We start from the raw sequence: 13,398 nt of genomic DNA on the forward strand, positions 1-13,398 counted from the left end.
TCTAGAAAACAATTCTTATTATGGTACTCCCATGATAAGTCAACATTTAAAAAATATTCTTGAGGTTTGACTGACATAAGTCACAACTGAAAAGAACACACAAGTCCTAAGTCCAAACAGGAATTACACGTTTTATGAGGTTTAAATGATTAGCCAAACTGTAAGGCATCATTAAAATAGGTCCCTGGATGTTAACATCAACATTAAGTTCTTAAACTACAGAGTCCACATCAGATAAAGCCTTACAAAAGATCCAGAAGAAATTGTCATCTTCATATCAAAATTACACGGTCATACTGCAGTGCCTACACACATACACACACACACACCAGTAAGACCCAGCGAGTACATGTTAAAGCTGAAATGTGTTCTGAAGTACTTAAACTGCTTCACCACAGACACGAGTTCGTTTTCATCCTGAATACTAGCACACATGTTAAACTGGCGAAATACGGGCAGTTCACAAGAAAATGGACTTATCAATTAATACATATGGAAGGCAAATATGGGCTGCCTAACTAAGCCACGACAAAATTACTTTCTCCTAGAATAACAGAGAGGACATTTATGCTTCAAAGCCTTTCCTCCTCTTACTAAAACAAATCAGTTCAGCATTATCGCGAAGCTGCACATTAGAATCTGACTTCGGAGAAGTCGGGGGGTGGGGGGGGGGGGAGCGGGGGAGGCAGTAGGAGGAAAAAAAAAAAAAAAGAAGGTAGACTACTCAGTTTTGCAGCAAAGTACTCGGGCAGCGCCTGGGGAGCACCCAAGGCAGGCGCTCAGCCGCCGCTCGAACCCCGGCACAGCCCGGCCCCAGCCCCGCGGGCAGCACCGCGCTCGCTCGCCCCGAGCCCCAATGGCTGCTGACACATCCGGCCCCGCCACCGCCCCGAGCTCACACTTCAAAGCCTTTCGGGACTCCGGCAGAAGTCAAACACAACGCACCCCCGCAGCCAGACAGGCCGTCCCCCGCCGCTCCGCGCCCGCAGATCGGCTCCCGCGCAGCCCCGCACTGCTGACAGCTGCAGCCGACGGGGCAGCCCGGCCCCGCCGTGCCCCTCCCTCAGCCCCGTACCAGGTACCCCGGGGGAAGGCGGGCGGCGGGCGAGCTCTGCCCGCCGCGCCCAGCACTGCGCTCCGCGGCAGCTCCCGCCGCCCCCGCGTCCGCTACCGGCCCGCGGCCAGGCGGAACGCGGCGCCGGAGCCCGCCCCGAGCCCCGTCCGCGGGAACAGCCCCGACGCCGCCGCTGTCATCCAGCGCCGGCCGGGACCGACCCTTGCCCACCCGTCTAGCCTCCGGCGCCCCTCACCTCACGGCGGGGGACGGCTCCATCCTCCGCTCGGCGGCGGGGTCCGTCCCCACCGTGCTTCCCGCCGGCAGCGACTCCAGGAGCTCGGCGCAGCGGCTGGGGGAGGCAGCCGGGCTGGCGGGGCTGGAGCGCGGCGGCCCGGGCAGGTAGTGGAGCAGCAGCGTCTCGGGGGGCTCCGGCGAGGAGGAGGAGGAAGAGGAGGAGGCGGCCGGGGCGGCGGCGAGGAAGAGGGGCGCCTCCGGCAGCCGGTCCAGCTCCACGCTCCGCACTTTACGCAGCTGCTTCCGTCTCCAGTCAGAGCGCTGTTCCCGGCAGCCGCCGCCGCCCGCCTCCCGCAGGAGCCCCCCGCCGCTCCCGGCGACGCTCCCCGCCACCGCGCCGCCCTTCACGCTCCCGCAGGCGGCGGCGGCGGCCGCCTCCACGCCGCCGCCCGAGGATAATCCCGATGACGAGGCGCGATCCCCCGCCGCCGCCGCCATTTTCTCTGTCGGGTCACATCGGACTCCCGAGCACCGGGGGCCGCCGGCGGACGGCGCGCTGCGCAAACAGCGCCGCCTGCGCAAACGGCGTAGGGCGGGGGCGGGCGGCGGGCGCGGATTGGCGGCGGCGGGCGCTGGGGGCGGGCCCGCGCCCGTAGGTGCCGCGAGGCCGCGCCCTGCCCGCCCCCGCGCAGGTGTCGGGCCGGGGCGGGAGCCGGGTTGGAGTCGCGGTCGCCGCCACCGCCACCGCGCCACAGAGCCGGAGCAGGGGCCGGACGGAGTTCGTCCGGGCGGCCGAGCCGACCCGAGCCCGGAACCGGTGGAGGCGCCGAGCGGGGAGCGCGGCCCCGCCTCTACGCGGCCCTCCCCACGTGCGGGAGAACGGCGGAGGCTCCGGCGGCCCCGGGGCGGGGTATAGCCGGCCGGGCGTGCGGGCTGGGCTCCCTCGTACGAGGTGGGGGGAAGGCTTTCCCGGAGCTCGGAGCGCTCCCAGCTCGCACCCCCGTGACCTGAGCCTCTTCCCCCAGCATTTCCCGGGAAGCCGGCGAGCGGCCGGGAGGAGCGGAGCGCCCGCGGTGCCTCGCTGCGCTGCAGCCGCGGAATCGCGTCTCCAATGTGCCCCAGCTCACCTGGTCGTCCCTGTCTGGAGTTAGTAGGAAATTAAATGCACATCCTCGCTCGTAGCCTTCTCGCGTCCTTCCCCCGGCTGCCCTCAGTTGGCCGGCGCCGCCGCCCCCGTCCTCAGGTACTTCTCCATGTCTGCAAACGACGGGGAAGCGTTAATGTCTCGTCGGAGCACACCCGTCTCCATGTGTGCGCAGGAATGCACATGTAGATGAGATTATCCCCTGCCACGCACACCTACCGCTGCGGCTGTTTCCTGAGAGACTGGGAGAGAGAAGAAAGGCAGGAGACATCACATGACCAGAACCTCGGGGAGGTTCAAGTAAATTTTCTCCTGGTTTAGATTTTCACTCGACCGCATTGGGGTAGTTTTGCTTTTTGATCTGAGATGAGAAAAGGAAAACTGCATATTGCTATGCACACAAGGTTGTTTTCAGGGTGGTGTGATTTTTAGATACAGTAAAAGTCACGCAGTTCAAAGTAGTTAAGCTGAATATTTCAGGCTTGTTTCTCTGAATTTGGTAGGTATCCAAGTGTAACATTAACTAAGCGTCTCTACAATGAGTATTAGTATGGTCAATTTCCTGGGATCAGTGATCTGATCTGAAGCACTAGTTGAGTGAGAAGTACCTTCTAACAGAAGAAGATTCTTTCTTGCCTTGGATACGTGATCAGATGCTGACCTAAATGTAGGGTCTTTGCTGGAGGATGTCATGACCAGATTGGAAGAGGTCTTTCTAGACGAAAGCCTGAGGGCACCCTTTGTGCTCTATATACTTGCAGAATAATATCAGTAGATAAGGCCTCGAGGTCACACTGAGTGAATTACTTAGGTGATCTGTCAAGATGCCCCCCTACAGCCACCCTTGTGCAGGTTTTTTAGTGAAAGATGCTGTGAGAAAGTCAGTTGCATTTATTGTCGTCTTTCAACTAAGGTTTCTTTGGGATAAGCAGATCATGTAAATATTCTCTTGTAATGTACAACTGAGAGATGTAAATCAGTTCTGAGTTTCATAAAGGTAGCGTTTGACACTCAAAGACTGCTATAAATTACAGACTGTTTCTGGGAGATTCCTAAACCAAGACGCACTGACAAAGTGGGAATGTTATTCATGGAAAAAAAAGATAACAAAGTATCCACTTTGTAGAAGCAGCATGAAATTAGTTGCATGCAAATCAGTGCCCTTGTGTCTTTTCAAATATTCCTCTCTGCCATACAATGACATTAATAGACCGAGGAAAGAGAACAAGAAAACCACACAAAACCTCATGCTTTTAAAGACATCTAAACAGAATAAGAAAACAGCTTTAGGTGTTTTATAAATGCTCATCATGTGGAATAGGAATACCCCTTTGAATAGCAATTGGTTGGAATAGAATACAGAGAAGAAAAAGCAAATCTTCAATAAAAGTAAATCTAGGAGGTAAGGGTGCATACAATATGTATGACAGTTCTAGGGAAAAACTTTCCCAAGTGCCAAGACTCCAACAAGGGAGAAGGAAACAGGAAATTCAAGGCAAAATGTAGGAGTAACAGTGGGGTACTGAGGAATGTGCATGTGCACAGAGGAGAAATGTTTTCTGGAAAGCAACAGGGCAAAACATAAAATACAGGGACAGTGCAAAACATAAAATACAGGCACCGGTGTAAGAAATACGTAAAAGCAGACCAGTGCTATCACCACCCCTGTTAAGGCATTACTTTGCCTTTTGAGTAAGGCCAGCACTGTCAAGGTTTTGAGTTACTTTTGGATAAGATGCAAAGTGGAAAACCCTTATGATTCTGTAATTAAAAAATGCATGGTGGGCCTGATAAGGGTTGTTTATCTCCTTATTGCTGGCTGAATTTCAATTCTAATAAATTGCATTCTGCCTATAATCCTTATATTCACCTTATTTTTTCAAATGTGTGTTTCTCCACAGTGCCTTGACCAGAGAAGGAAGCACAGTGACTAACAAGACCCACCTTCCAGTCCTCACTCCAGAACATTAGGTTGTACGTTGCTGGCATGCAACATAGATTTGTGCACAATATAGAGGCGCTACCACTTTGAAATCAGAAACTGAACATGCTGATTGACATCTGTGTTTTCTTCTCATTTGCTCTTAGAAATTTTTTTGCACTTAAACAAATGAGTTGACCTGATTGAAAAACAAAGTACAAAACTTACCAAGAGCTCAGAAAGATACTCAGTTACCTCTTGCATAGATTATTTCTCAGTCTGTCTAAAACACAGCTCTAGAAGGTAACATGAGACTTCTAGCAGTTTTCAGTCACAAGTAGCGGCACCCAGGGTTTGTTATGAAACAGAGGCCTTTGGCCTCAAATTAGCATCATGCAATATTTGGAACATCTACTGTTGTACACAAAGAAACTTCTGTTTGGGAACACACTAAGATTTTGCAAGCCAAGGAGTTTCCTTGTTGCACAAAACTTGTAACAGTGTAATGAATAATCAACAATTTTCAACACGCTAGAGATAGGAATCTGCCATGCCCCTGAATACATAACCTAGGCATCATCATGCACAAACAGAATAAATATGAGAGATAACACAGTCCACAGTTTCTGGTCTTGACTAAACATGCAAAAAATGCTTTAATACTGTATACAAACTGGATTCTCTCTGTCTTCTTAGTCTGTGTAGAAAGTCTTATCCTCACCTTGATCTTCTATTCATTCGTTCCGTTGTGAGAAAGGGAAAACAAACCTGCTCCTAAGCCAAAATCCTTTCCTGTTTACTCCTCCATGTAATGGAGAAGTCAAACAACTAAATGAGGACCAGTCTGAGGACCTTTTCATGCTTGTTTCCTAGGTCCTACTGAAAATCTGCTGGCATTTCTGTTTTCTGTAGAAATGCTTTGCCATCTTGCTGATGCACTATTCTTACTTTATAGCATAACAGGTGTACCTTTCAGAAGAAATTTCCTTCCAAAAAGCAGGATCCCCTATCACTTGTCAGGGGAGAGAAAGGTAAAACTGGAATCTGTTACAGGGAATTCTAGCAGTTTTGCTGACACACTAGGAATGTCTCATCTACTGTTATTTATGTATTTCTTTTCTTAATGTTTTACTTTTGCTTTTCTTCATTATTTCAATTGAAAACATGTTAAAAGATTATTTTTTTCCCTCACATTTCAGTCCACATGGAACTGAACTTCTGTTAAAAATGTTTTTTGGATCTACAAAAGTGAAGGTGATGTCTTGACCTAGGTGTCAGACGCATAATAAAAGAGCTGTACTTAAACCTGCTTGTTCTGCCAAAGCATGTAACAACAGTTCCCTGATTCTTTTTAAGGACTAATGATACTGATGCTACTTACAACACTCCTGCACTGTCTAGTCACATTCCTTACACTTAACTTTTTTTTTTTGCTCTAGCATTTACTCATGAACTAGTGAACCTTTTAGTCTATCCACCATATGATCCAAAGCAAAAAGGTGATCTGTTTCCAAAGAGTTTGCAATTTAAGTATGAAAGACAGGCAACAGAGCAATTAGCAAGCTAGAGTGCAGTTCTTGTACTGTATAAGAAGATCTGGTGCCTTGATTTTTTTATCACTAGTTTGTACATCTAGCATTAACTACTGAAATCAGTTCAATTTTTGTCCTCAGTCTTTAGAATATTGATACCTTGATATCTAACTTGAATATTCTTCTTGACTGTATTACAGAGGATTTTTCTGGCTTTGAATAAGTCACGATCCTTTCATGGTTCAATTTTTCCCAACTGTAACTGTGTAACAAATTTATTTACCTACCTAAGGCATGACCCAAGGCTGAGGGATATGATATTATTGAGTTTCCAGGTGCACCCTTGCTCAAAAGAAATATATTAATGAAGTGAGCAAAACCTGTTAAACCTTTTCTCATACATCGCTTACGAAGATCTACCAAAATTATTGCAGCCAACAGCTCTTTTATTTTGTATTCTTCCAGACTAATAAATTGAAAACATAGTTCTCACCTGGATCAGCAGTTGCATCTATTGTAAGCACCACTATCTGTTCTCTCTCTGGGGGAAAACAACTCTACCACTTAAGACTCAGAAAAACAATGATAGCTCAGTTTTCCTTTCCCCTGCTGCTACCACTGTCTGTTACATCTCTTTCAGCCTAGGTGTTTGTTATTCCTTCTGTTCTATGAGTCAAAGACACAAACAGAAGCTCATATTTTAATAAATTGTGGGTGCTTTTTTCCACTGGAAGCTACAGATTTCCAAATTACAGAGAAACAGATGAAAGAATTTCACTTTTATTTTTGTCTTAACAGGATGGAAGAAGGACCAATTCCTCACTCCCACTGAAGAGGACCCTGCAGTTATTCTTTTCCTCTGCCTGCTGCTCACCACCCTTGCTCTCCCGGCAGCAGAATCACACAGTGCCAGCTGCAGTTCCTAGAGGACAGTAACCTGAAAACAGCATAAACATTCAACCACCAGCAAACATTAAAACCATTGTTGGTATGTCTCAGCATGGCTGTGGGCTGTAAAACAACAGTCTTGTGTGATTGATGTATCCAGCACATACCACACAATCCTTTTGAGCATCCTGTAAAAAAAGAGCAGACAAGAGTGACACAATTTTATAGAGACCTCTGGATAAGTGCCTCCCTGAATAATTGCCAGACGGACAAGGAACTGTCAGAAACACCCTCCACAGAGTACCCTCCTTGCTTTCTCCAGAGGCAGTGCATATCTGAATAATCATTTCTGGGTGCAGTAACAGCATCCAGCCTGACACATTCTCTCCCTCCTTTTAATTTCTCTTCATCCCACCCTGGCCCTCTAGTCATAATGTCTGTATGCTTCCATTCATGATGGCTAGCAGTAATGGCAGTGCTGCTCCTCTTCCTAAATCCAGCAGGTAGACCTGCCAAGGACCTCACTGTTGTCAGAGGGAATAAAACTCAGCAGCAACATCCGTGCCTAGTTTATCATGTGACCCCTTTATGCCAAGTCTGTCAATTTTCTGGCACCATGGCTGAAGTGAATCAAGCAGCTATTAGCTGTAACAATGGCAAGGAATCTGCAGATCTTAAAAATAGTTCTGGGATCCTTGATGTCCAAAGAGTCAGATCTTTATCATCTCCACCTCTTTAGAAAAGGCTACATGGTTTTTTCTTAGGCTCTTAAATCTCTGTTATTCCCTCCAGTAATATAGTTGGCACAACACTACTTTATTGCTTGTGTGCCAGTCACAGTCCCTGAGAATGGTGTTTTCAAAGCCATTTAATCATAGTGTTCAAAGCTATCATTTAAACTAAACATCTTAAAAAACAGATGATCTGGACATCAGTAGTAGGAATTTGCCTATCTAGTGGCAAAATATTTTGAACACCATGTTGCTTCAACGTCCAGACGTAAGTACGAGTCCAGGAGTTATAAAAAAGATTCCCATGTGGTTTTTGGAAAAAGAAAATTGCACTGGAGAGTTCTGAGGAAAGTAACATTTCACTTCTAGTATTTGATTGGTGTTAAAATCAATTGTCTTATCTTTATAATTCGTGTAAAAGCTGGCTCCAAAAGAAATACAAAGAAATAAAATATATTTTTGAAAAACGAATTTCTGACCCTTGTTGAGTTCTACTTTACTGATAAGATATTTAAAAAATATTCTATCTGTTCCACAGTACAAACCTACCTGTTGGATTTGATTGGTGTCCTTGAGGTTTATCTTTCATAGAGCTTTAGCTGTTCTACATCATAACTTCCTTTTCCTCACCCAATTAATCGTATCAGTAAATCATTAATAGAAAAATCCTCTATTTTCTGCACGCTTACCATCCTTTTATTAGGTACTGGAATCACAGAAAACTGCTGTTGTACTAGTTTGTGGTCTTTGACATTTGCAAAGTTAATTTGCATGCAATATAAATACATGCAAATACTATAAATATATGTGCCGTATATATATATGTTGCTTCTTTAACAGATTTGGTTTCAATTTTGTGGTTTTGCAATTTTCATTTTGATCATTTCATCTCACTTATGTAACCTAAAAGTATTATCAGGGTACAAAGCTGAGCTGACTTCAAATGTTCTACATGTTTGCACTATGAAAGGCTTTGAGAAGCAAAGAATGACCTTGACAGAATATGTTGTGTGGATTTGGGAGAGGACATCAGAATAATGGTTGCCAAGGTAGGATACACAATTTATTTTGACTGATTGCCTATCTTCCTTGTTCTTTGTGGTTTAAGCCAAAACTTTTCAGATTTTGAACAAAGGTTTGCAAGTCTCCAGAGCATAACTGACCACTTACAGTTGAAGGTATTATCCATACAAAACACTTCCAGTTAGCTGTGTAACTGCTTTTCAAGGACAGTGCCTTAATCAGGTTTTCTGAGCATGACACTAACAGTGCGAGTCAGATCAGGTAAAAAGCAAATGTCAAAATTTTCTCTTGAACTCCATTAACAACAGAACAGTACTGAGCTGCTGCTCGTAGTTTCATTCCTCTAGACACAAGATTTGGAGGTGATTTTATTTACAAATATTCACCCCAGTTTCATTATACTGACTTCTTTAGGTGGTTTCTAACATCTTAATTACAAGCCGCATGAACTGTCTGCTTTATGTTGAAGAGAACAGTCTCCCTTTTAATTTCTATCCAAGATAAGAATGTGTATTAACACATTTACTTATTAGTCATGGAAGTCTTGAGATTATAACTATTTGTTTGCTCTGTTTAACCAGAACAAAGGATCCTTCACAGGGTGGTACATACCTTTAAGTCTACAGTAAGAACTACTGCAGCCACTTTCTAATAACTTCTTTCACATCTAGTGAAATATATTCATGTATATATGAAGTGATACCAAATGCAAAAATAAAACATAGGCTGATGTTATTAAATAAAGAAAATAATACTCTCTCTTGCCTTTAAGTTCCTAACCCCAGAACTTTCTGAGTTTTTCTCAAATATCTTTGTATATTCTAACTCCCCACGTTCACTATGAATTGTGACAATATATATTCCTTCTTTTTCAGAGAGAACTCAGAGGTATTAGGACTTAGTTCAGTAGAAGCACTTGCACATTATTTCAGCAACATTTTATTTTAAATATGAGGAAAGCCTAGCTTTCCATGTCAGTTAATCTACAGGTTTAAATTCATTAAACCTTAAGAAAAGGTACTCTTCATACATTAAAGCACCCTTCTAGTTCAGGTCAGTTCTTTATTTTCTTATCCTGCCAATTGAATTTTAATAGAGTAGATTGCCATTTGCATCTTTAAGCAGTACATAGAAATCTTTTTTCCCCTGGAGTAGAGTTCCTGTCTTTTCCACATTTCCAAAAATCCCCCTAGATTGTTAAAACTCAGATTTGATTTGTGGGAATCTTCAGTCTCAACACAATGGTCTGATAAGATATATACTTCTGTGAAACATTATGCCTGTCCACCAGAAGCTTCTCTTTCAGATTTTGAAGGATTTGGAGTAGTATATACACTACTCCCTGAGTGTCTAGGTATCAAAGAACAACACAGCTCATCTTTTTACCATATTAAGTAATCCAGTGTTTGAAGGAAGCTGAAGAGCCTCTGAAAAGTATCACTGGAGAAAGTTATGAAAGAATAATATGGCAAATTGGAAAAGCCTGCAGAAAGTTGAAAAATATCCTATTTTTTACACGCAGAATTTCCCCCAATGTGAATGGTGTAAAGCAACTTATTTATATCTCAAATAAAACAGGACTATTTCTCTAACTCATCTGAACACATATGTTAATCAGTCAATAAATACAAAATTCTTTGTATGTAATCTTTTTTTTCTTAATATTGTCTTTGATTATTTGTCATTCTAAAACCATCACTAATGACAGCATATTAAAGAGGTATGTATCATAAATTCCTGACTCCTCCGTTCTTCCATCTTTTTTGAAAGTATTGAAAGTAGAGAATTTAAATTTCAGTGCATTTTGGTGATGTTAAAGCCAAAGTCATAAAATATATAAAAGTCATATATAGAGAAAACGTTTCTATTTCCCCTGCTCTCAACACAGCACGAGATAAAATGTAACTTTTTGGAATAATAATGATTCATATCTGAGGCTAGCTTTATAAACCTGTCAAACAATTTGTTTAGAACTGCAACCATGGAGTATTTGGTGCAGATGCATGTTACAGAACCATGTGAGGGTGTTTGTTTTGGTACATGGAAAGGCATTCCAACCATCTTATTTTAGTAATTGTACCACACCAAAGACAACAAAGATGTCCTGAGATTGAAGTGTATGATGCTTTCAAAGCATGTTCATTGTGAATATTCAGAAGGTCAGAGGTCTGAATTCCTCTGATGTCTTGCATTCTAGTCTTGTTGCAGAAGATGGGAAAGCATGAATGAAAATGTTGCTAGTAAGCCTAAGCTTATCATACGATCTTCTGAGTATTTTGGCATTCATTGGTCTAGAAGAGGATATACAGAGGCTCAAGAATTAGAGAGGCAAAATCTATCCACTTCTCCTTTGCAATCTCAGCTAAGCTTTTGCAGAGCACCAGTCATGGTCCAGATGGTTTAATTCCAGGGATGGGGGAAGGATGCTGCTGCCATTCCTGCTCAGTGCATCCCTGGTCCCTAGGCCCAATGAAGGCAACATCTGTGTAGAGTCCTCTCTTTCCTGAGGCCCAAAGTTAATGGTTCTGGATGTTGTCTCTATGAGAAGTTCAGTTTCAGAAGAACCTCTTAAAAAATGAAAAGTACTTCTGATAAATCAAAATTCTGTGTGTCATTGTCTCTGAAATGTGTGTGGTATATTGTATTAGTAGTGATATGAAGTTTTCCTTAAACAAAGCATTAATTGTGAGGTGAAATGTTTAGGTTGCTCTACGCTTTTAAATATAATTCTCCGAATATCCATGATTTATTTGTATAACAACTCCTAAGGCACAGACAAGTGAAACAACTTACTATCATTCAGAAAAATCATGGCCTAATGTAGAAATTAAATAAAATGAGGCCATCTGCTCTGGACACTAGGCATAGGCCTATCTCCTTGTGAAATGGTAAAAGGGCTTCCATGTCATATCTTAGCCTTTCTCTTTGCCCAAGCAAGTAATTTTTTGAAAAGAGAGATCTCATGTTCAGTGTTTCTTAGTCTAAATGTCATTGACTGCAGTTAAGATACTTTGCTGCAAACACATGTACATACCCCACAAATTAATAGAAAGTAATCTAGGATTGAATAAATTCATCTAGGTCATTGCATTCCATGGTACTTATTCTGCCTTCTATCTAGATACAGCAAAAAACCCCACATGAATATTTTTAAGCTCTAATAGTTTTTTGGCAATATGAGTCAGACATAGGGAGTTGTGGTGGCATTATAGTGAATAACACAGCTCCTCTGCACTTAAAGAACTCACACAAAAGCTACAACTCCTATCACAAGACACCTTGGGCAATGAGCACTGCTCGATTTTAACTAGTTTTAGATACCAGAAACTATGACAAGGGGGTAGGAAGTCTGCAGAATGAAGAGGCTGCACTGGTCACACCCTCCTCTTTGCCTGCACTGGGCTCAGCAAAAAGCAAACTGAGCTGGCCAAGAATAAGTTGATTCAGCATGCTTTGCTGAAAAGGCTCTTAAGCTGTTCCAGGCAAAGCTGTGAGGAAGGATGACAGCGACAACACCATCAGTCTAAGTCTCCCCCCTCCACCCACTGCCAGGTTTCGAACTGCTGCCAAAATGAATCATCTTTACTTAAAAATACACTGGGAAGTTCACGTCTGGCACAGGTTGTTCCTTAGTTCCTTCTAATTGTCTTCCATGCCTGCACAATCTACTAAAAGTTTCAAATAGGGTTTATATTGCAGCACATAATAATGCGTGGTTTAACTTCAGGTAAAAAGGCTGGTCCTTTTTTGCTGTTATTTGCTACTCTCATTTGTACAGCATAATCTGAAGCTAAAACAAGAAGAGATGAAAGCTAATAAGAACTGATTGAGACTGAAGTGCTTGCTTCAGAAAATTTTGCTCTACACTGCTTGACCTACAAATACATTCCCTTTCTCCTGTACTTATTGCTTCAGGCTTTTTCTTTGGTCTTGTTTGTACCACAGAAGCTGCAATGATTTAACTGAATCAGTTTCTTAAGGAACATATTTAAATCAGAGTAGTCTGCTTGTATGAAGATTTGAAGCCCCATTGAGTAATTTCCAGAGATAAGATCTTTTATTTAGTATTATCAAATCTTTCAATTAGTTTTTTTCATCAATAGATCCCAAAGCACTTTATAAAGTAGGTTACTGCCATTTGCTCTGTTTTGCAGATGAAGAAAAGATGACATTATTTGCTTACTGTGTGCAAGTAGAAAGCTGGGAATAAAAACCTGTGTCTGGCCAGTTCAGCGTTTCAGCCACAAAACTACATGGGGTTTCCAAGTTTTCTTGACATGAATGTGCTTTGAGGATCTAATTTCTGCTAACCTTGTAATGATATACTAGTGGTTTCATAGTAATCACATTGGACTTAAAAAATACCTCCAACAAAATAATAGGTTTTATTGGGCATGCTGTAAAGTGATGGGGTTTTGTTTCCAAAATAGTCTATCAGCTCATCTTTTAGGGTTTGCCATGTAAAACATACTGGAAGCACCTGTAAAATATCTAGGGCCTCTCTCCTTCCATCAAAGTCAGGCCATGGAAGTTCATTCCAAAGTTATATTCAGATACAAGTAAACCATCTAAGAGTCAAAATATAGTGCTATAGCAGGATATAAATCAGCTGAAGTGTGAACATACAACTGCTTTAACAAGGAGCAAGAAGGAATAAACATGTCTCTATTGAAACACCACCTAGTTTTCCATCTAGCCTTCAGAATGTGGAGATAAGCAGAGCCTACATTCTCAATAAGGCTGTCCTAACACTGGCTAAGAGGTACTGGTCTGCTGGTGGATATTTTTCCATTAAATGTTCTTCCTCTATCACTGGACCTGAGGGATGTAGTCATGCCTCCATCTTTGGAGATTTCCAAGGCTGAGTT

The 13,398-nt window shown here is 43.1% G+C and overlaps 1 protein-coding gene and 1 long non-coding RNA gene across 4 annotated transcripts in view; one reads left to right on the forward strand and one right to left on the reverse strand.

Annotated features, from left to right (window-relative positions):
* Positions 1-2,501, reverse strand: part of MAP3K1 (mitogen-activated protein kinase kinase kinase 1) — a 58,721-nt gene extending 56,220 nt beyond the window's left edge. The window contains exon 1 of one of the 2 annotated variants that reach the window (XM_032095464.1): positions 1,311-1,822. In XM_032095464.1, coding sequence (XP_031951355.1) covers positions 1,311-1,789 — 479 coding nt within the window. In that variant the 5' untranslated portion in view covers positions 1,790-1,822. Of the gene's footprint in view, positions 1-1,310; positions 1,823-2,418 lie in introns of those variants that run through there. The other variant, XM_032095463.1, reaches the window with a different exon arrangement.
* LOC116437602 lies at positions 746-7,978 on the forward strand. 2 transcript variants are annotated; one of them, XR_004237378.1, is made up of 5 exons: positions 925-1,078; positions 2,317-2,735; positions 4,337-4,406; positions 5,312-5,387; positions 6,687-7,978. It is a non-coding gene; the product is annotated as an uncharacterized LOC116437602 (long non-coding RNA). The 2 variants fall into 2 exon arrangements; XR_004237377.1 differs by having other exon boundaries at positions 746-1,078; positions 4,337-5,387.
* Positions 7,979-13,398: the final 5,420 nt, after the last annotated feature.

This window comes from Corvus moneduloides, chromosome Z (assembly GCF_009650955.1).
Source record: "Corvus moneduloides isolate bCorMon1 chromosome Z, bCorMon1.pri, whole genome shotgun sequence".
Lineage (NCBI taxonomy): Eukaryota > Metazoa > Chordata > Aves > Passeriformes > Corvidae > Corvus > Corvus moneduloides.